The sequence below is a fragment of the Choloepus didactylus genome, chromosome 6 (genome assembly GCF_015220235.1).
Source record: "Choloepus didactylus isolate mChoDid1 chromosome 6, mChoDid1.pri, whole genome shotgun sequence".
Taxonomy (NCBI): Eukaryota; Metazoa; Chordata; class Mammalia; order Pilosa; family Megalonychidae; genus Choloepus; species Choloepus didactylus.
Window position 1 is genome coordinate 110290380 of NC_051312.1, and position 23055 is coordinate 110313434.

The 23055-nt window shown below is 39.9% G+C and overlaps 1 protein-coding gene across 1 annotated transcript in view; it reads left to right on the plus strand.

The window, feature by feature from the left end:
- Window positions 1-23055, plus strand: part of PIWIL4 (piwi like RNA-mediated gene silencing 4) — a 51429-nt gene that overhangs the window by 22845 nt on the left and 5529 nt on the right. The window contains exons 9-14 of the mRNA XM_037840023.1: window positions 2983-3106; window positions 4204-4321; window positions 12219-12330; window positions 14771-14955; window positions 17027-17099; window positions 22239-22439. Coding sequence (XP_037695951.1) covers window positions 2983-3106; window positions 4204-4321; window positions 12219-12330; window positions 14771-14955; window positions 17027-17099; window positions 22239-22439 — 813 coding nt within the window. The remainder of the gene's footprint in view (window positions 1-2982; window positions 3107-4203; window positions 4322-12218; window positions 12331-14770; window positions 14956-17026; window positions 17100-22238; window positions 22440-23055) is intronic.

Here is a 23055-nt window from a genome sequence, read left to right on the forward strand (position 1 = left end):
CATTTTCAGAATACATTTGCATGAATATCCTGCAGGCATTTCAAACTGAATTCATTGTCTCTTTCTTTCTGTTTCTCCTTGGGAATGCTTGGTTAGGGAATCATTTTTCTGCTTTCCTCTTCTTCACCCTCACCTACTCATTCAGTTGTCAACCAACAGGACATTCGCCTTCTCCATCCTGGAATTCTCTTTGGAACCCACCCCCTCCCTCTCCCCAGCCCCGTTACCACTGAATTAACGCAGGACCTCATCGTTTCTCCCCTGGAGTATTGCGGCCACCTCTTAAGGCCTCCTTGCCCCAACCTTCTTCCCACTCCTCATTGCCACCAGAGAGAGTTTTCTGAAATGCTGCTCAGAAATGTAGTTCAGAACATAAGCTTTGGAGTAGGACGGTCCCGGCATTAGCTGTGTAGCTTGGGCAAATCACTACACCTGGAGTGTTGTCTGTAAAGGCAGTTTGTAGACCTACCTTACTGTGCCCTGTAAGCGCTGACTGTGACAGTGCATGCAGAACAGTTAGCCTGGCCCCTGCACATGGGGAGCACCGGGAGAAGGAAACCTTGCCCCTCCTTCCCCCCACCTTTCCATTCTTCATCTCTAGCATCACAGTTTGGCCCCATCCCACCTTTTAGTCTCATCGCCCATGGCTGTTACCACCCGCCAGTCCCTGCACTAGCCACTAGATGTTCCTTAGCTTTTGCTTATTACACTAGACATCTGCAAAATGCCTCACTGCATTTTTCCTTCAAACTACCAGGTGAAATCCTAGCTTCAGGGTCAAATGACATCTCATTTGTGAGGTCTTGTCTGATTTTGCTGTAGCTGTTCTTTTCTCTAAGCACCTGTATCACTTGTCACATTGTTTCTAGATCATGTGTTCCTTGTGGAACAGGGATGGTGTTTGACTAATTCTTGGCACCCAGTGCCTTGCAAAGCATCTTGTGCATAAGAAAATGTGTGCCATAAGTGTTTGTTCATTAAAACCAAAATTTATTAAACATTTGTGTTTCTTTCCTGCATGATTCACTTTGCTTTTAGTTCAACAGATTTATTTTAGGACATATGACATTCTGAAAAGGAAACTGTGGTAAAATCCCACTCACTTTTTTGTAATGAGTTGTAGTACACTGCATACATACTGTAATTGGGGGGTGGGGGGTGGGGCGGACAAAAATTGTGCCAATTTCTAGAATGTCTTCCTTTCTGTTTCCAGAAAGCAACACTAAACTGTTATATTGTCAATTTTCAAAGTGGAAGACATCCTGAGACTGATCTTTATATTTCTCTGTTTTATCTTCTGAAAAAATATTTTCAAGCACTAAGAAAATTGGACCAAAGGAAAAGAGTAAAATTTATCTTAAGACAGCAGCTTACAGGGTAGAGTTCTTGGCCATGCTCCAGCTAAACAGAATACCCTCTTCCTGGAATATGTCTGAGGTTTGCTTGAGCTGTAATCTGGGACATAGAAGACCCTATGTTCATATGCCCATATTTTCTTTAAACTCCTCTCGGACTCTACCTCCTTCATGAAGCCTTCCCTGATTTACCAGCTATAAATTGTTTCACTAAACCCCCACAGCTCAGAGATCGAGTTCTGAGTGGTTTAACAAGCATGGGTTCCCAAGCCTTAAGGGATGAATCCTCCCCGTATAATTTCCAGTTATGGGGCCTTGGGTAAGTTATTTAATTTCTCACGGTGTTTCCTCATCTCTGAAGGGAGAGATGATTATGTGTTTCTCATTTGTTAAGATTAAATGAGAAAAAATAGAAATGCTTAGCAAACCTTTATTTGTGGTTCTCCCCTCCTTGCTTTGTGGATAAAGTAGCAATCTGTAAAGCCAGGAACTGTGCCTCTTATCTTTGTATCCACTACAGTTCCTGGAACATGGTAAGTACCAGGTGTGTACTGAATTAATGAAATCACATATAAATTTTTTTCGCTGGATAAACATTTCTCTACATTTTAAGCCAAAGTATTACTTGCAGTCACCACTTTAAAATGCAATTCCTAAATTTTTATTTTGGTAACTAAAGTCTTCCTTGAAATGGAGGAACTCTCATTTCTTGCTTAATTATAATCATTGATGTCATTGTTGCATAGTGCCCAGGCATTTTAAAAATTATAATTGTTCTGTCATTAGTGTTGAGTGAATTATGCTGGAAATGAATATTAATTGGAAACTTTGCTGTTGGAAGGTAAATGAATTTTTGGCAAGGTGAGAATGTTGAAATTCAAATTTAAAAAGGATCAGGTCGGAGGAGGAACTAACAATTGCCAAGGACTTATTATAAACTCGGCACTGTGTTAGTGGCTTATGTAGGATACTTCTAGGTGCCTAATAACCTCATTTCATTAGATAAGGAAAGTTGAGTCTTAGGGAGGTTAAGTAACTTCCCCTAGTCCAAGTGAGTAAGTCCAAGATTTGAGCCGGCAATCAAATTTACATCTGTCAGACTTCAGATGCTTCCCTATAGCATCATACTGTCCTGGACGTTAAGGACATTCATGCTCTTTTGGGAAACCTGATGTTGACTCAGTATAACCTCTGCCTTGCACTTGTGTTTAGATAGTATCCAAATGAGGAAAGAGGCTTAAAGTCAGTCAGGCAAGTGACAGCCCCTCAGTCCTCAGGGGAAGGCTGACATCGAGTGCCATTGCGATACTTAGAGTCAACTGGAGCCTTTTATAAATCTGGATGAAACCCAGAAGAGGGCAGGGAGATGATTTAAAAGCTAAAAGAAAAAGGTAGATGATGTTGCACTGTAAGAGATAATGATTAAAATTATAAAACTAGCCCTCAGGTCAAAGATAGGTCCTGGGAAGGAAGTAGACATGAGCAGATAACCATGGGATGTTTCCCTTCGTTGAGAAGATTTGTTTATGCAGTACACTTTGGCATTACCTTGTTGCTTATAAGCAAGGATGCTCACTTCGCAGTTTTTCCATATTAACTTGTCCCTCATTAATCTTGCATTTTCTAGCAATATGATATTACTTTGTCTGACCTGAATCAGCCAGTGCTTGTTAGTCTGTTGAAAAACAGGAGAAATGACAGCGCTGAGCCTCGGATTGCCCACCTCATACCTGAGCTCTGTTTTCTGACAGGTAATGTTTATGTTTTATAACCCTGCCAGGCTCCTGAGCCACAGGGGGTCCCTAGCAGTGCACAGAAACTCCTCAAGTGAGCAGAGTGCCAGAGCATTAACTTCACCCAGGGAGGGCAGATCCTTTAAGTAAGTCATCTGCTCAAAGAATCTGTAAATGCTAGTAGAGACAAGTGGGAGGAGAGCGTGCCCTTTGGAAATTGCTTGGCACATTAGCAGTGATCTATTTCCTTTATCTTGAGGATTCCTTTTGTTACTTTGATGTAAAATAGGCCCCCAAATATGTTCCTCAAAGCAAACTGCTCTTTTCCATTTGTTAAATTTCTGTAGCGTAGAAAGTGGTATCATGTTGATTTTCTTCAGGCATATTATTAACCTTGTTTGCATGGTGCCAAAATGATCGTTATTTTCTTTTTGCATGAGCATCCAGAATTTAATCCTCACTATGCATCTGCATCACTGTCTAGAGTGCTTTTCATAATGTCATTAGATTGACAGGGTGAAAGTAAGAAGAGGGGACTTTCTATTTTTGACCCTTTTGCATTGCTGGAATCAGTTATTATGTGCTTGTGTTTATTTTGCGATTAGAAAGATTAATAAAGATGTAATCCTTGAGGAGAGCAGTGCTCATTTGTTAGTGGTATTCTCATTTTCTAGATCTGCACATACATACTGTAGCCACCAGCCACATGAGTCAGCTGAGCATGTGAAATGTGGCAGGTGTGACCGAAGGTCTGAATGAGATGTGTGAAACTAGACACTGGGTTTCAAAGGCTTAGTATGAAAAAAAGAGAGGAAACTCAATAAATTTTCTATATTGATTGCATGTTGAAATGCATGTTGAAAATAGTACTTTGGATATATTGGTTGAAATAATAAATGCTATTTTAAATAATTTCACCTGTTTCTTTTTTACTTTTTAAAATGTGGCTACTAGAACATTTGAAATGATATACGTAGCTTGCACACACACACATGCTACCCAGATGGTGAATCTGATTCACTTCAAGTGAAAACCTGAAAGTGTGCCAGAGATGGGCTGGGAATGACACAGTATGCTGTTCATCTTTTTCACTTTGTTTCTGATTGCCTTTGTAGGGTTGACTGGCCAGGCAACCTCTGATTTCCAACTGATGAAGGCTCTGGCTGAAGAAACGCGTCTCAGCCCTTTGGGCAGGCAGCAGCGCCTGGCCAGGCTTGCTGACAATATCCAGAGGTACTAGGGTGGGCAGGATGCCTTTTGTGGACCAGCATGTACCCTGCCTAAGGCTTAGTTTATAAAATTGCATGTTCCCTATAACGCCTCTTGTTGTAACCATCTCACTCTTATTGATCCAGAGCAAGCCATTTTTGTTTTGTTGTTGTTGTTGTTTAGTTTGTATATGCTTTTTTTTTTTTCTTTTCTTTTTTTTCCAAACAATTTCCAAGTGATTTAATAATATTAACAATATAAATAATAATAGATGCTATTTGTTGAGTACTTTACTACCAGGTGGCAAGCATTTTTTTTTTTTTTCCAAAGGTACCTATATATATATTTTTATTTTTATTTTATTTTTTTTTAATCTTCATTTTATTGAGATATATTCACATACCACGCAGTCATACAAAACAAATCGTACTTTCGATTGTTTACAGTACCATTACATAGTGGTACATTCATCACCCAAATCAATCCCTGACACCTTCATTAGCACACACACAAAAATAACAAGAATAATAATTAGAGTGAAAAAGAGCAATTGAAGTAAAAAAGAACACTGGGTACCTTTGTCTGTTTGTTTCCTTCCCCTATTTTTCTACTCATCCATCCATAAACTAGACAAAGTGGAGTGTGGTCCTTATGGCTTTCCCAATCCCATTGTCACCCCTCATAAGCTACATTTTTATACAACTGTCTTCAAGATTCATGGGTTCTGGGTTGTAGTTTGATAGTTTCAGGTATCCACCACCAGCTACCCCAATTCTTTAGAACCTAAAAAGGGTTGTCTAAAGTGTGCATAAGAGTGCCCACCAGAGTGACCTCTCGGCTCCTTTTGGAATCTCTCTGCCACTGAAGCTTATTTCATTTCCTTTCACATCCCCCTTTTGGTCAAGAAGATGTTCTCCGTCCCACGATGCCAGGTCTACATTCCTCCCTGGGAGTCGTATTCCACGTTGCCAGGGAGATTCACTCCCCTGGGTGTCTGATCCCACGTAGGGGGGAGGGCAGTGATTTCACCTTTCAAGTTGGCTTAGCTAGAGAGACAGGGCCACATCTGAGCAACAAAGAGGCATTCGGGAGGAGGCTCTTAGGCACAACCATAGGGAGGCCTAGCCTCTCCTTTTGTATATGCTTTTTTAAATGCAATTTTATTGAGATGTATTCAAACACCATAACATCCATCTAAAGTATATAATCAGTAGCTCACGGTATCATCATATCATTGTATATTCATCACCACAATCAATTTTAGAACATTTTCATTACTCCAAAATAAAGAAATAAATAAAAATAAAAAAGAACACCCCAAACATTTCTATACTCCCCACCCCCCCCATTATTTATATATATTTTTGTCTTTATTTTATTACTCATCTGCCCATACACTGGATAAGGGGAGTGTCATTCGCAAGGTTTTCACAATCACACGGTCACACAATAAAAGCTATATAGTTATACAATCATCATCAAGAATCAATTCTGCTGGATTACAGTTCAACAGATTTAGTTATTCCCTTCCATCTATTCAATACACTAGAAACTAAAAAGGAATATTTATATAATTCATTAGTAATAATCTCCAGAATGACCTCTCGGCTCCATTTGAAGTCTCTCAGGTACAGAAACTTTATTTTGTTTCATTTCACATCCCCTTTTGATGAAGAATATTTTCTCAGTCCCACGATGCCGGATCCAGATTCATCCCCAGGAGTCATGTTCTGCGTTGCCAGGGAGTTTTACACCCCTGGGAGTCGGGTCCCACGTCGGGGGGAGGGCAGTGAGTTCACCTGCGTGTTGGCTGAGAGAGAGAGAGAGAGAGAGAGGCCACATCTGAGCAACAAAGGAGGTTCTCTGGGGGTGACTCTGGGGCACAAGTGTAAGTAGAGCAGGCCGTTTTTGAATTGTGTGAGAGGTACTGGGTGGAAAGGAGGTGGTGGAGGCCAGCCTGGGAGGCATACCACCCCATTCAGTTAGCTCTCCTTTCATCTGTTTCCTAACTGAGGCTCTGGATAAAATTTTGAGTCAAGGAAATTTTGTAATTTTTTTAAAAGTACTATTTGAATACCTCAGGCTCCCACTCTTCAGGGTCAGTGATACTCAGATCTTAATATAATGTCCTCAACACACTGAACATTAAAAAAACCATAAACTTGGGAATACCTCTGTGCTCCTATGATTCAGTCCATCTTACTGTCGGACTGCCTTCCTGTCCTCACTTATGACATTGTAGCCTGTAATGGGAAAATCGAGCTTCTCCCTGGTTCTCTCTTCTGAACTTCTACAACTGCATTGTCCAGTCCAGTCCAGCCCTATTGGTTTTGGGCACTAGAAATGTGGTTGGTGCCCCAGGTTGAAATGATAATACTTTGGATATATTGGATTAAAGGATGCATATTATTTAAAATAATTCCATCTGTTACTTCTTACTTTTTTTTCATGTGGCTATTAGGAAATTTAAAAATTCATATGTGGCTTCCATTATATTTCTTTTGGATGGTGTTGTTGTAGTATGCTCTTTTTTCTTTAAAAAGCTTTTTTTTCCCAGCAATACTTACTCACAGAGCAATTTGGAAATTTTTCTAAGTAAAAATAAGAAGTCTGTATATGTATACTAGAAAATATTTGGTTAATAATTGAATGAATCAAATTAATGGTTTATACTCTTTCAGATATTTTCTAATGAATATAATTTTTTTTTTTTTTTTTTTTTTTTTAGGAAAATGGCATAGTACTGTACGTTGGGTTTTGTAACTTGCTTTTTTCACATAAAGATTTTTCTGAACCATTCCATATGATAAGTGTACATCCTTATCATCAAGCTGGTGGTGTCATAGTTTTCCATTTTATGGGTTCATTTGCTCTGGACATCCCCCAGACATATGCCTACTTTATTTCCCGATTCTCTCCCCTGAAGCCAAGCTGTGGGTTAGTCCTCCTGACACCTTTGCCGATTTTCAGTAATTCCACTTACCTCACCCAATTTCCTGACCAGTGATTGCCTCACTCATCTCATCTAGGGCAGGCAATACCTGAAGCAAAACAATTTATTCAGAGTATTTAATGTGACTAGACCAGACATAACATTAATAGATGGAAATAAAGAGTTGTTACGGCAAGACAGTGGTAAAGAGGTTTCAGCTTTCCTGAAGAGAGAGGTGGAACTTTAATAAGGGAACTGGAGCATAGACCCAGTGTCCTGTGTGCTCACTGGCTTGCTGTGAGCTGGGCACTGCAATAGAGGCCAGTGGACAAGGTCCTAAGGCTGCTGCCCTCAAGGACTTCACAGCTCGGTAGAGATTATCATGTATCATAACTCAATGAACTAAAGCATAAATTATGATTAAAGTTCAACTTATCAACTTAAAGTAGTACACAAATATAAAGTATTGTAGTTATTGCTAATACTAATATTCTTCTCATAGTTTTCCTATTACTCTATGTCCTATGACTCTTCCTGAAGCTTAAGTCCTTACTCTCCTTACCTCTGTCATCCTCCTTGCACCCCTAAGCTAACAAATTCAGGTATTCCCAGAAGGTCTCTTCATATCCAGAGACTCCAAAATAATTTCTATCTCAGCATGTTCATTAATGGGAGAGATAAGATCTCATATTAGTTGAGCATTTAGCACGTGGCAGGCACCGTGCTAAGTACTTTATGTGTATTGTCATAGTTAATCTTTAAATTAACCCTATGAAGTAGCTACCTTTATTATCCCTTTATTTTCCACTATGGAAACCAGAGCTTAAAAAAGATTAAACAGTTTGCCCAAGGTCTCATATTATTAAATGTTGGAGCCAGGACTTACACTCGTGTCTTTCTGGCTCTAAGGCCAGTTTTTCTAACCACTGTGCTACACTGGAAGCCTTTTCCCATTCCCGCAGAGCTCAGTGGGTACAATCTTCCCATAATTCTTTTGAGAATTATATTGTCTTATGCATGAAAGGAATTGGTCAAAAACAATTAAGAATTATCTTGTGGGTGTGCTGAAGAATAGGAAAATAGAGGAGGAAAAAAAGGTGAATACAGAAGCTAGGAACCCTTAAAGAAAACAAACAAAAAATCAACCCCTGAATTAGTAAGTTATAATTATGTCACTAATGATTACATTCTTTAAAAAATAAGCACTTCAGGGGGCCAAGAAGATGGTGGCATAGAGAAGAGTGGAAGTTAATTAGTTCCCCTGGAACAACTAATAAACAACCAGGACCAATTAGTAAACAATCTGGAATAACTGCTGGAGGATAAACATGACTGTCCACACATTGTATACCAACCTAGATTGGGAAGAATGCCTGAGGTCGCAGCATAAAATCTCTTAAGTACAAACTGTGGACATGAGCCAGGAGCCTCCTCTCCCAATGGCAGCCCAAACTTCAAAACCTTACTGTGATAGAGAGTAGCCCCTCTGAACAAGTGAATATACCTCAGTCCACCTCCAACTGGGGTTTTAATTAACAGACGTAGACTGCTCAATACAAGCTACAAATCCCCAACAAGCAGACAGGCTTTTAGTGATGACTGACCTTAAAGAGCCAGAGGACTTCTCTGTCCCAGGAGGGGGAGTCCAGAGGACCAGGTACTATCTCTGGCCAGCGGGTGAAGCTGGGGGGACCATGGGCTGGCCCTGAAGTGGGGCTTTCTGTCCCTTTTCCTCTTTCTCAACCTGGGCGGCTCAGTGAAGAAAGTCGCATCCATTTTCAGTTCACAGCGCTCGGACCCAGAGAATGGTAGAGATTGCAGAGTCAGAGAGTCAAAGGACCTGTTTAAATGCTGATGATCACTCCCTAGGGGGCGTATCTTCCCTAAGAGGAAGGAGGTGGTGCTGAGCCCTACTGCCAGCTTCCCATTGAGAACCAGACCCCAGAGCCTGGGGGAAAACAGCCAAAACAGAAACTAAGTGGGCCAAACCTCCTTACACCAGTCAGGAGCTACAGGCTGACAGGTGCCACCTGCTGGGCAGGTTAGGAAAAGCACAGTGGCTAGAGGCCTCACAGGGTTTGTCAATATTCTAAGACACACCCTCAGGGAAACCTCATACTGAATATTGCCCCCTTCTGAGATCTGAGCCCATTCCAGTTTGGGAAAACGTGGTTGGGGTAACCACGGAAACCAGATGCCTAGACAACAGAAAACTACAACCTAAACTACAAAAATGAAGTTATGGCCCAGTCAAAGGAACAAACTTACACTTCAACTGAGATACAGGAATTTAAACAACTAATGCTAAATAAATTCAAAAAGTTTAGGGAAGATATGGCAAAAGAGTTATGAGGCATATATAATGAAAACACTGGGCCAACATAAGGTAGAAATTGAAAGTTTGTAAAAACACTGGAAGAATCTATGGAAATGAAAGGCACAACGTAAGAGATGAAAGACACAATGGAGACATACAGCAGCAGATCTCAAGAGGCAGAAGAAAACACTCAGGAACTGGAGAACAAGACGCCTGAGATCCTACACACGAACAGATAGGGAAAAGAATGGAAGAATATGAGCAATGTCTTAGGGAATTGAATGACAACATGAAATGCATGAATGTATGTATCATGGGTGTCCCAGAAGGAGAAGAAAAGGGAAAAGGGGCAGAAGCAATAATAGAAGAAATAATCAATGAAAATTCCCCATCTCTTATGAAAGACATAAAATTACAGATCCAAGATGTGCAGTGTACCCCAAACAGAATAGATCTGAATAGTCCTATGCCAAGACACTTGATAATCAGATTATCAGACGTCAAAGACAGAGAATCCTGAATGCAGCAAGAGAAAAAGTGATCCATCACATGCAAAGGAAGCTTGGCAAGACTATGTGCAGATTTCTCAGTAGAAACCATGGAGGCAAGAAGGAAGTGGTGTGATGTATTTAAGACATAGAGAAAAACCGCCAACCAAGAATTCTATATTCGGCAAAACTGTGCGTCAGGTACGAGGGAGAGCTTAAAATATTCTCTGACAAACAATGAGAGAGTTTGTGAACAAGATACCTGCTCTATAGGAAATGCTAAAGGGAGCACTACAGACAGATAGGAAAAGACAGGAGTGAGAGGTTTGGAACACAATTTTGGGTGATGGTAGCACAGTAATGTAAGTCCAGTGAACGAAGATGACTGTGAGTATGGTTGAAAGAGGAAGGTTAGGGGCATGTGGGACACCAGAAGGAAAGAGGAAAGATAATGACTGGGACTGTATAACTCAGTGAAATCTAGAGTGCTCAACAATTGTGATAAAATGTACAAATATGTTTTTACATGAGGAAGAACAACTGAATGTCAACCTTGCAAAGTAATAAAAATGGGGTGGTATTAGGGAAAAATACAATCAATGCAAACTAGAGACTATAGTTAACAGAAACTGTCTTTTGCTTCCAAAGGCAATATACCAAAGCTTTATACAAAGGCAGTATACCAAAGCTAAATGCCTGTAAGAGGGAGATATAAGGGAGGGGTATGGGACTCTTGGCATTGGGGATGTTGTCTGACTCCTTTATTGTACTTCAGTTTAATTCTGTCTTTCCTTTTGTTGCTTTTTAGCTGTAATTTTTTTCTTTTTCTTTTGTTTCTCTACCTTCTTTGAGTCTTCCTCCTTCTTTGTGGAAGAACAAATGAGGGAGAACAAATGAATGTCAACCTTGCAAGGTGTTAAAAATAGGGTGGGATTGGGAGAAAAATACAATCAATGCAAACTAGAGAGTATAATTACAGAAGCATTGTATTCTTCCTTTAATGTAACAAAGGCAGTATACCAAAGCTAAGGCATATAATAGGGGGACATAAGGGAGGGGTATGGGACTCTTGATATTGGTGATGTTGTCTGACTCTTGATTCTACTTTAGTTTAATGCTATCTTTCCTTTTGTTGCTTCCTAGCTGTCATGTTTGTGTTTTTTTCTTTCTTTTTTTCTTTTTCTTTTGTCTCTTTTACCTTCTTTGACTCTTCCTCCTTCTTTGTGGAAGAAATGGGTATGTCCTTATATAGATAGTGGTGATGGTGATGAATACATAAATATGTGACTATACAGGGAACCATCGATTATTTACTTAGGACAGAATGTATGGTATGTGAACAAAACCATCTTTAAAAAATGGGTTCATGAGGAAACCTTGAGGGTACTATATTGAGTGAAATAAGTCAGACACATAAGGACACATATTGCAGGGTCTCACTGATATGAACTAATTATAATATGTAAACTAATGGACATGAAATATAAGTTACCAGGATATAGAACAAGGCTAAAGAATGGGGAGTGGTTGCTTGTTATGAGCAGAATGTTCAACTAGGTGAACTTACATGTTTGGAAATGAACAGAGGTGATGGTAGCATGTCATGAGAATAACTGACAGTGCTGAATGGTGTGTGAATGTGGTGGAAAGGGTAAGCTCAGAGTCACGTTTGTCACCAGAAGGAAAGTTGAAGGTTACAATATGGGAATGTATAAAACAGTGAATCCTGTGGTGGGCAGTGTCCGTGATTAACTGTACAAATATTAGAAATCTCTTTCATGAACTAGAACAAATGTATGACACTATAACTAGAAGTTAATAATAGAGGGGTATATAGAGAAAAAATATATTGCAAACTGTAAACTACAGTTAGTAGTATTTTAACATTCATCAACAGTAACAAATGTGCTATACCAATACTATGAGTCAGTAGTGGAGTGGGGCTAGTTAGAGGCATGGGAGGATTTGAGTTTCCTTTTTTTGTCTTTATTTCTTTTTTGGAGTATTGAAAATGTTCTAAAAATTAAAAAAAAAATTTAATTGTGGTGATGGATACACAGCTGTATAATGGTACCATGAACAATTGATTGTACACTTTGGATCTTGGGTAATTGTATGGTATGTGAACAATCTCAATTAAAAAAAATAAGCACTTAAATCATTTTAACTCAATTCTATCAACAGAAACAAGGATGCTCGTTTTGAGCTAGAGACTTGGGGGCTACATTTTGGATGCCAGATGTCTCTGACTGGACGTGTTGTGCCTTCAGAAAAAATAATAATGCAAGACCACATCGTAAGTGCTGTGATTGTATTTTCATTTAAAAGTATTTACTTGAATAAGTGTCAGCTTGATTATTTACCAGAGTGACTAGTGGGCTTGTTATATTCATCTGGTTTCTCTGTAGCTGTGTTCCTGCCCTCCCTTTGTCCCAAGCCTCGAGGTCCCCTCTGATTTCCTTTTCAATCAGAGTGTACTTGCTTGGGTTAGTGGCACCCAGCAGACATGATTTATGTTTGTCAGTGTGGTGTAGTATCGGATTTTAAATGCACTAGAAAATGATACAGCAAACATTTAAACAATTAAAACATGCCCACCTATATTGGGTTTTGTCCTACACTTACGTCATTAAAAAAAAAAAAAACAAACCATAGTATTTGAGAAAATTCTGTTAGCAGGTGTATTTCATAATACCAGAGTTGTTTATTTAGTGGCTGTGTCCATTATGCCTGTTAATCGTCCAAAGTAAAATGCTGCTCATTTGGCAGAAAAATGAGGAAATTTGCATGGAACCCATCCCTTGGGGAGAGAGGCATACCAGAGGCTGCAGGGCCAAGTCATTGCCTCTTCCGGGCTTCAGTTGAAGAAACAAGTCTATTTCATGCAAAAATTGTGCATTGCCTTCTACCTTTCCCTTCTGTTTTGCCCACTTTTTAAACTAGTTGCATTTCACTTCATTTTTGAAAGTTCTCTTCTTGCCTTTATTTGATATAACAAAGCAACTTGCTACATGAATATAACTGAAGGATAAATGTTTCATATTGGCAGAATGAGGATTTTTTTTAATCCCTTCTTTTGCTTATCTCTCCAAATCACTGAAACACTTATTGGAAAGCTGAGAAAAAATTACTTTTAAAAACAAACAAACAAAAAACCCAAAACTTTTTAAAGTGCTAAAAAGCAAGGCCTTTAAGGATCTTGGTTGGGGGACACTGAAAGGAAGCTCAGTTTCAATTCCATAGGTGAAGTGGGATGGAAAACACTTAAAATGAACTGTTTCCATCATCTCTACAGGCAAAGTCAAGTTTGTCAGCGCTTTTTGTTGCATTTTTTGGCTTGGAAACAGGTCCCCATGGGAGAGGGGGACCTACAGTGGAGAACCCGTCCCCCCCCCCCTTACTGACTTCTTGACCAACTCTACTTTTCCAAAATTGGGTCCTAGGAACTGAGTACACCAGAGGTTCACAGGCCACAGCGTGTCTCTTGGGGACATTGTCTTGGGTCTCCTCCCACCCTCCATAAGGTAGAAATGTTGTGGGTGAGAGGCCTATGGCTTTCTTCATTTGGTCTATAGTGGAATATAATGAACCTTAGCTCCCACCTCGTTCTCAGGCTAAGGCAGCCTCTAGGAACCGAGTCCTAGCCCAGCCACCAATTGACAAGGCATTGTGAAGACGGTTGGTGATTGGAAGTCAGAGGGCCTGGTGTAAAGTGCTTCTGCTGCAGCGCCAGGAGACCAGTATTCTAAGCTTGTCATTGTGCTACCTGGCTCCATGACTTCTCTTTGCCCAGCTTTTGAGTCTGTAAATAAGGGGATTGGAATGCATCTTAAACATTAATGTGCCTACGAATCATCTGGGCAACATGTTAACTTGCAGATTCCCATTCAGTAGGTGTGGGATGGGACCCAGGACTCTGCATTTCCAACAAGCGCTCGGGTGATGCCCATACTCTGGTCCATAGACAACACTTTGAGTAGCTAGAATTAGGCTACAGTTTCAGTCTCTTTTAATTCCAACAGTCGCTCTTCCCTGCTAGCCACACCAAGGGTAAATAAAAGAGGAGGGTTGATGAGCAGTATAAAGTCCCTTCCTTTCAGTGCAGGGAGCTTGATTTTCCTGGTCACGTGGACCTTCCAAGACTGAGAAATGAGCCTGCATCCTGGCCTCTTCCTTCCCTGCTCCTAGACTTAACTACTTCTAGCATATTCTCAACTGCACTTTCTATTTGACATGTCTAGATATGTAAAGTAAAGAGACCAAATTGGACGGTCTGCATATTAGAAGTCATAGATTCTCAGTGCTACCAAGGGCACCTCAGAGATCTTTGAACCAGACACCTTCTTTGTACACGTTGGGGGTGCATGAGGTAAAGGGACTTGCCCAAGGTAATGCAACCAGTTGGGGCAGACCTGGGCTAACACATAGATGCCTCCACTGCCAGCAAGCATACGTATTCTGTTAGATATGCAGCGCCCATGTCTGCTGACCTTGGGCATGTTGGTCCACTTCTCTGAGCCTTGTTCTTCATGAGTACAGTGAGGAATTGAAGTGCAGGGCCTCCTGGACGAAAGTCAGATTCCGTGATTTTAAACATTTACAATTTAAGACCATGAATAGCAAACTGTACTAAATAGTTGTGAGATGACATACTTGGGCCATCTTGACCCTGTGTTTATTTAATTGTTGTCTGAATGAATTCGTTTAATCATTTTCATCATCATCATTTTTCTCAGTGTCAACCAATGTCTCCTGCTGATTGGTCCAAGGATATGCGAACTTGCAAGATTTTAAGTGCCCAGTCTTTGAATAAATGGTTAATTATTTGTAGTAACAGAGCTGAAAATGTGAACGAGAGCTTTCTGAACTGCTTGAGAAGAGTTGGAAGTTCCATGGGATTCAATGTGGGCTACCCCAAAATGTGAGAATGTGCTGAAAATCATCCCCAATTTTTTTTTTCCATGTCTTAATTTGGTTTGGTTAGAAGGTAGAATATATTGGCTGATGTCTCCACAAAAGCTTATCTCAGTAAAATTTCCTAATATAAAACTCCAAAGAAATAGTTGTAAGTAGATAGGACTTGTAATGATTAAATTTTTATAAAGTTAAAATATATTTTGTTGGTCTTTTTAAAACTTTTTTCACAGTTCTTAGACAATAGTATCATTACCTCAAAATCTTTTTAGTAAAAGCTGGGGTATAAATCCTTAATAAATCCATACATTTCCTCTTCAGTGTTTCTTCTTAACTCTCATATCAGTTATTTATAAAACTTAACAGCTAATGGGATATTAAAAATTATGAGTTGCATTTCCTGATTCATTTGATAGATTTTATGCATTAAAATTTAGTGTAAAAATAGAGCTGAAATAAACTTTTCTGGTTCTGTTAATATAGCATAAAATTCATCATTTAATTGGTTTTCTGATAAAACCAAGGTCATTCATCTGTTCTTTGAACATTAACTGAATATCTACTGTATGCTAAATACTATGCCAGTTGCTAAGGATGAGAAAGTTAAATTGCTTTCAGTTTAGTAAGGGACACAAACATACACGAACACTCAAAATTAATACTGTTTTGCTTTAGACAAGCCATAAAGTTGGTCACACCTCACTTTATTAAACTTGATATGCTTAGAAAGCATCTTTTTCTTTCTTACCGTGGAGGTGACCGTGGAGGTGCAAATGTCCTAATTGGGAATGTGGGAAGTTATTCTTTAACACATAGTTACTAATTAATTACACAGCAGTGCAAGTGTTGTTGAAAACCACAGATATTCCAGAGGTCTCTTTTTACACCATAATTTAGAATTCTCTTCTTATCAAATCTCTTAACGAATCGCCTGGTTTGAGTTTCACCTGTTGTAATTTCTTTTAAACCACAAACTAATAAAACAAGAAAAGACTAACAAAAGAAGTCACAGTCATATGACTCGAGGCTGGCATCAAAGGTTCTTTATCACCCACATTCCGGGAGCAAATGCCCATGTTCTGTTCTTGGCCTGTTTTATTTGAAAGCCAACGTTTTATTTCATCCTTTTGTTCCCCTGAAGATCCATTAATCTGTTTGATTTCTATGCAAGGCTTCTCTCATCTAAAATATTTGCCTGATGATTTTAGAAGGAATGGACAGCAAGATAGTGGCTGAATCTTCAGGCAAGAGATTGAATTGGAAAAGTCACAATCGTGTGGTTTAAACAATGAGGCAGGTTGTTCAAGGAGCTCAGTAAGAATCAGCCATCAGGAGATAGTTGTCCTGCCATCTGCTGGGCAAGTTTTAAAAGGCCACTGGGCACCGGGACAGTCCAGTCACAGATGCAGGAGATAGCCCGATTTTACACAAAGAAACTAGATTTATACATCAGTGTGTGGAAATTATTTTCTGCAGCCCTTGCTGCCTAATTTGTTAGTCCAGTAGATGATGGATAAGGACTCACTGACTGACTGATTTAAGGTAGTTAGCTAGACATTCCAGACTCCAAGAAAGCTGCCATGCCACTAAGGAAAGAAAATCTTTTGTGTGAATCATGTAGGTTAGCTGACTGTCTTGGTCTTCTTAACCTGATGGTTATTGAAAATTTTATTTGAAAATCCCCATGTAGCTTCAGTATTACAGAAATCTTAATCCTGGTTTAACTGGAGCCCTATTTCAGACACTTGATATTATAAGACTTGTGATTTCACAAGTTCACTTTCAACCACATTTTGAATAACAGAATTATTAATTGTAGGAATTCTGTACACTTGAGAAAATTTCATTTTCCACCAAACTACTTTTTAAGCTAATAAAAATGATTATTAAATGTTTTTGGCATGTCCTATAATAGGAGAAACAATTTTAGACCTTAAAGTTTTACATTTTTCTCTAATGACTTATTCCTAAAATTATTACTCTGTTATGGAAATGCATTTGTATTATTTCTAATGCCATATGATTATGTGATACTAAAAAGGAAATTATATTGCTTCAAAATTAATCTTTTTATGTAGCATAAAAGTACAAGAAAATCCAGCTGCTTTCCTTAGAGCTATACAGCAACATGTTGAACCTGATGTTCAGCTGGTAAGTATTTTTCTCTTTGTAATTAATACTCTGAGACTATGTAAAGGTCCTGTTGCTCATCACCTTTTACCTACTAGTTTAAGCACCCATTGATGATTCTTGCTTGAATCAGTTATAATTATGATGATTGCCAAATGGTGGTTTTCTACATTTATTACGTGGCATTATTTTAAAAGGAAGTGCTTTCTCTTCTTCCCATTTGTTCATTTATTTATATCAGTATGAATTCATGAATTCCTATTTTTTTTCCTATTTTATTTATGCATTATAGCCCATTACTATTATTATTTATTTTGATGCTCAAATTGTTCCTGATTTGCCAATGGGAGCCCCACTCTGGCTGGTTTCTGCATCTTTTTGACATGTCCCCATAATTCTTGGAATACATCTTACTTCCTGTACAATATTACAATTTTGTCTTGTAGTCTTGCTGCCCAAGTGCTGGAGTCAGACATTTCTCCAGGGAGCCCTGATCCCTTTTGGTAGAGAACAGTATTTAGAAACCAAGATCTGGGTACTGGATATATTTATTTTCTACTGGGGTGTTGTTGCCCCAGGCTTTCTCAGTGTGCAAAGATAGGAAATTTGTGTATGTGTGTGTCTATTTATATATATACCTCCACATATATGTGCACTCTTTTTTTTTAAATTTTATTTTGAAATAAATTCAAACTTCCAGAAACAGTTGCAAAAACAATACAAAACCCATACACAGAACTCCAGCATACCTCAACCCCCTCCCCAGATACCCTGATCCACCAACTTTAACATCCTGTCACACCACCATTTCTTTCTTTCCCTCTCTACCTCCCTCCCTATCATCCATCATCTATTGCTCTGTCTTCTGAACATATGAGCTGTAGACGTCCTTGAACAAACAATATAATTCACATATACAATTCCCATGAACAAGAACATTCTTTTATGCAATCCCATTAAGCGCAGCTAAGAAGTTCAAGAAATTCAACATTGATACAAAGCTTACATTCTATATTTCCTTTTTTTTTTTCCTTATATCCCAACTGTGTCCCTTTGAGCCTCCTCTCCTCCATCCTCAGATCCTATCCAGGATCATCCTTGGCATTTAATTGTCATTGCCTAGTTAGATTGTCTTTTTCTTTCTTTTTTTTTTCAATTGTGGAAACATATATACAGCCTAAATCTTCCCATTCCAACCCCTCCCTAGCATTCCATTAGTGGGATTAATCACATTTAGTATGTTGTAATGCTATCACCTTCCCACCATCCATTACTAGAAATTTCCCTTCACCCCAAACAGCAGCCCTACACTCATTTCTTAACTCCCCATCGCCCCTTCCCCCACTTCTCATACCCCATACTCTACTTTTCATCTCTGTGGTCATATTCTCTGATTATTTCTTTGTGTTTACCATGGGGCTTAAATTTAAGCTCTTAAATCTATAACAATTTTGTTTTTCTTTGATACCAACTTAATTTCAACAGGACACATAAACTATGTTCCTATACTCCTCCATTCCCCCACCTTTATGTAGTTTTTGTCAAAAATTACGTATTTTACATTGAGTCCAAAACCACTGATTTGTCATTAGAGTCTATGTATATATCCTGTAGGAAGTAAATAGTGGAGTTACAAATAAAAAATTATTGACTTCTATTTGTATTCCATTGTGGTCAGAGAATGTGCTTTTGAGTATATTCAATTGTGGGTTGTTGTTTTTTTTTCATATTTATTGAGGCTTGTTTTATGTCCCAGCATATGGTCTATTCTGGAGAAAGATCCGTGATCACTAAAGAAGAATGTGTGTCCTGGTGATTTGGGATGTAATGTTCTATATGTGTCTGTTAAATTTTTCTATATCTCTCTCTCCTTTCTTTGTTTCTCTGTCAGTAGGGCTCCCTTTAGTATCTGAAGTAGGGCAGGTCTTTTATTAGCAAAATCTCTCAGTATTTGTTTGTCTGTGAAAAATTTAAGCTCTCCCTCAAATTTGAAGGAGAGCTTTGCTGGATAAAGTATTCCTGGTTGGAATTTTTTTTCTCAGAATTTTTAATATGTCATGCCACTGCCTTCTCACCTCCATAGTGGCTGCTGAGTAGTCACTACTTAGTCTTATGTTGTTTCCTTTGTATGTAGTGAATTGCTTTTCTCTTGCTGCTTTCAGAACTTGCTCCTTCTCTTCACTATTTGACAGTCTGATCAGAATATGTCTCAGAGTGGGTTTATTTGGATTTATTCTATTTGGAGTTTGCTGGGCATTTATGCTTTGTGTATTTATATTGTGTAGAAGGTTTGGGAATTTTTCGCAAACAATTTCTTTGAATACTCTTTCTAGACCTTTACCCTTCTCTTCCCCTTCTGAGACACCAATGAATCTTATATTTGGACGTTTTATTTTATCGTATCCCTGAGATCCTTTTCGATTTTTTCGATTTTTTTCCTCATTCTTTCTTTTGTTCTTTCATTTTCCATTCTGTGGTTGTCAAGGATGCTGAGTCGTTGTTCAGGTTCCTCTAATCTTGTATTATGAGTATCCAGGTCTTTTTAATTTGGCCAACAGTTTCTTTTATTTCCATAAGATCATCTGTTTTTTTTAATTTACTTTTGCAGTTTCTTCTTTATGCTCTTCTAGGGTCTTCTTTATGCCCTTTATGTCCTGTGCCATGCCCTCATTGTTTGACTTTAGGTCTTTGATTAATTGCACCAAGTACTTTGTCTCTTCTGATCTTTTGATTTGGGTGTTTGGGTTAGGGTTATCCATATCATGTGGTTTAATCATATTCTTTAAAGTTTTCTGTTGTTTTTGGCCTCTTGGCATTTGCTTTACTTGATAGGGTTCTTTCTGGATTTAAAAAATCCCGATCTCTGATTTGTCAGATCTACAGCTTGGTGGCATATACTTTCTCTAACTAGCCAGCAGATGGCATCTGCGAGTCACCTGTTTCCCTCAAGTCAGCTCTCCCCAACTTTGTCTTTGTGATTCTTGTGGTGTTCAATTGGTGCACTCAGTTTGGGTGTGTTGTTGGTGCTGTCCGCCCTGAATGTGGGACGTGTGTCTTGGTGGTTAGGGAGGCAGGGCAGCTTTAATAATCAAACCTCCCAGGTGTTCCCAGAGATTTAAGGGTGTTGCAAGAGTCTAAGCCTTCATTTCAGTCTTGTCACATATTGTATCTGCCACTGACCCACAAGTCCTTGGTATTGGTGTAGGGTCCCTGGGATTTCCGAGTGGGTCCCCCTTCCCAGCCATGCTCTTCCAGGACCTCTGCTGAGGGAAGGCTGTACCACGTCACAAGTGCTCACTGGCCTCCAGGGAAGCCCTGGGTCGCTGGGCTGTGCAGGGGCATTCCCAGCCTACTTTAAAGATGGTTGAATGGGGCATGTTAATTTCCCCCTTTTCGCACAGCTCCACTGTCCCAGCTCCAGGACAACTAGCTGTGGGTACACTAAAGGCCACTGTCCATAGCCAATATTGTGGCATGTGCATGATGCGTTGGGAAGCACTCTTGGTGCGGCTCTGGGCTGTGGCTCCGTCCCCGGGCAGGAGTGTCTCCAGCCCGCCAGGGAAATGGCTGCAAGGGGCTTGGTTTCTTTCTCCTTTTGGCTCCCCTCTGTCCCCCTGGTCCCGAGACAATCAGCAGCGGGTGTGGGAAGGGTATCCTCCACGCCAGACACCGAAGCGTTGGCTATAGCCCGCTCCTGCCGTACTTCACTGTGTGGTCTCACTACTGTATCTGCACCCGCTCCCGGTTTTTGTTTTGTTTTGTTTTGTTTTTTTGAAAAAGAACTAGTCCGTCTCCAAACGCCAACCCATGGTTTCCCCACACCGCAGCACGGCCGCCAGACTTTCTGCCGGCTTACTCATTTCAGGATGCAGACTCCCGGTTTCACCAAATGCACGGTCCCTGTGGATTTAGGGGACCTTTTCCGGCTGGTGCATCACCGGAACTGGTGTTCTGGGTCACTTTCTGGCTTTTATCTAGTATTTTTCACGGAGGTGTTTTTTTTGCCCTGTCTCACCTAGCCGCCATCTTAGGTTCCGTATGTGCACTCTTGGATCTGTTTTATTACCGAATGTATCTATATAGGTATTTATGGGGAAAGTGGCCCTTTCCGTATTTATACCTTCTTTCTCTGATAGTGAGAAACATGGCTCCTGTTGTCCTGCACGTATTTGCCTACTCGCTCCATCCCCTGTGGAAATCATTCTCTTTTGGCTTCCTTCTTTTCCTGGTCCCAGCTCCCATCTTTACCTGGCTACCTACCTTTCTTGGCCCCAAACTCATTGAATGGAAGGCAGTCAGGCCCCTGAGAGAATTTTGCTAACAACTTTTTAATATTTTTCCCCGCTGTATATAATTAGGTGTAAATAATTTTAGCTGTTGACATTACAATTTTAAACAGCACTGTAGGTGAGAAAATTACTTTTGCTTTCTCTGCTAATCATGGCAGTGCCTATCTCTTTCATAATTTGAGGGCTCTCAAAGTTAGAGAATAGAAGATGGGAAAGAGAAGGAGGTAAGCAAGAAGAGTTACTTCAGTGTGGTAAACATCTGAAAAGATGGGGGGACAGTTACAGAGATATGCCAGAGTTAAACTTACCAGAGGACCTGAAGCTCCCTCTCTGATTTTTTTCTTCTCCATATCCCTACTTGCTACTCCTAGTAATCAAAGCAGTTTTTTGTTTGTTTCTTTGATTGTCTAGCACCTAGTGGGAAAAGCATCACAATTTAACTTATTTTTCCATTGCCCTTATCTCTGGGTGGTAGGGCTGAGGGATGGTGGAAAGCCACAGAGGTCAATGTAAAAAAGAGAAAGGGGAGCTGGAAAAAAGGGAAAAGGAGCTGGGTTGGAAGGGAATTTGAGGGAACTAGAAGAATAAAATCAGGAGAAAAACGGAGGAAGACAAGAGCCAAGGCAGATGGGTAGCATTGGAGTGGAGAATTACAGAGTGAACAACTGATGAAAAGGCATTTCACGTGGCACTGATTAATTGTCAGTGGTTTGGAGGCCATTTAGGAGAACGATAGGCATGTTAATATTTGCTTCTTGGGAACATAGAGCTGAAAAGTGTCTAGAGAATCCATCCATTTATTCATTTTTTAAAAAGCTAGTTCTAAGCTTAAGTAAATTAATTTTTTTCTTCTACTGTGTTTTGTTTTTAGGTGATGTGTATTCTGCCTTCCATTCAGAAGAGCTATTATGATTCCATTAAAAAGTATTTGAGCTGGGACTGCCCAGTCCCGAGCCAGTGTGTGCTTGTTCGGACCCTAAACAAACAAGGAATGATGATGAGTATTGCCACCAAGATTGCCATGCAGATGACCTGTAAACTCGGAGGCGAGCTGTGGGCTGTAGAGATACCTGTGAGCCTGTTAATCAATCAATCCATTAATTAAGATACAATTTTTAAGTAGGAGATATTTTCACGTGATTCCAGAATTTTTTATTTGGCTGGCTTGCTTGTTGCGCCTCGGCTCTGGGTCCAGCCTTAAGCCAGCCCCTGTGGGCAAATCCAAAAGAAGGCGAGGCATCATGCCGGCCTCAAGGAGCTTCAGTTAGGCTGATGACTTAGAATATTTTGTGAAAGAGAATCAAATTTGGCATTGACTTTGGGGGGATTTGATTTGGATCCTCCCAGCCACTAATTTAAAATCCATGCTCCATGGCCTCCACCTATTCTTGCTGAGCATGATGGGGCTTTCCAGAGGTTGGAGAACAGGAATAGCCTATGATCTGAATCTCAGACTGTGATGGGAACTGAGAACATCCTCTGGTCTTTCCTGAACTATGGCCACTGGGGGAAGAAGTGAGGGAAACAAGAAATGGGGGAATATTGCCCATTCTTTGACGTTTCCACAGCCAGGATGGGTGTGGTTACTGCCAGCTGCCTTTCCCGGAGGCCCGTGGCCCAGTGGGGATTCCTGGGCCATCTGAAGAATGGGGAATGGGACTTTTTCAGAATCCCTCAGCCCAGAGACA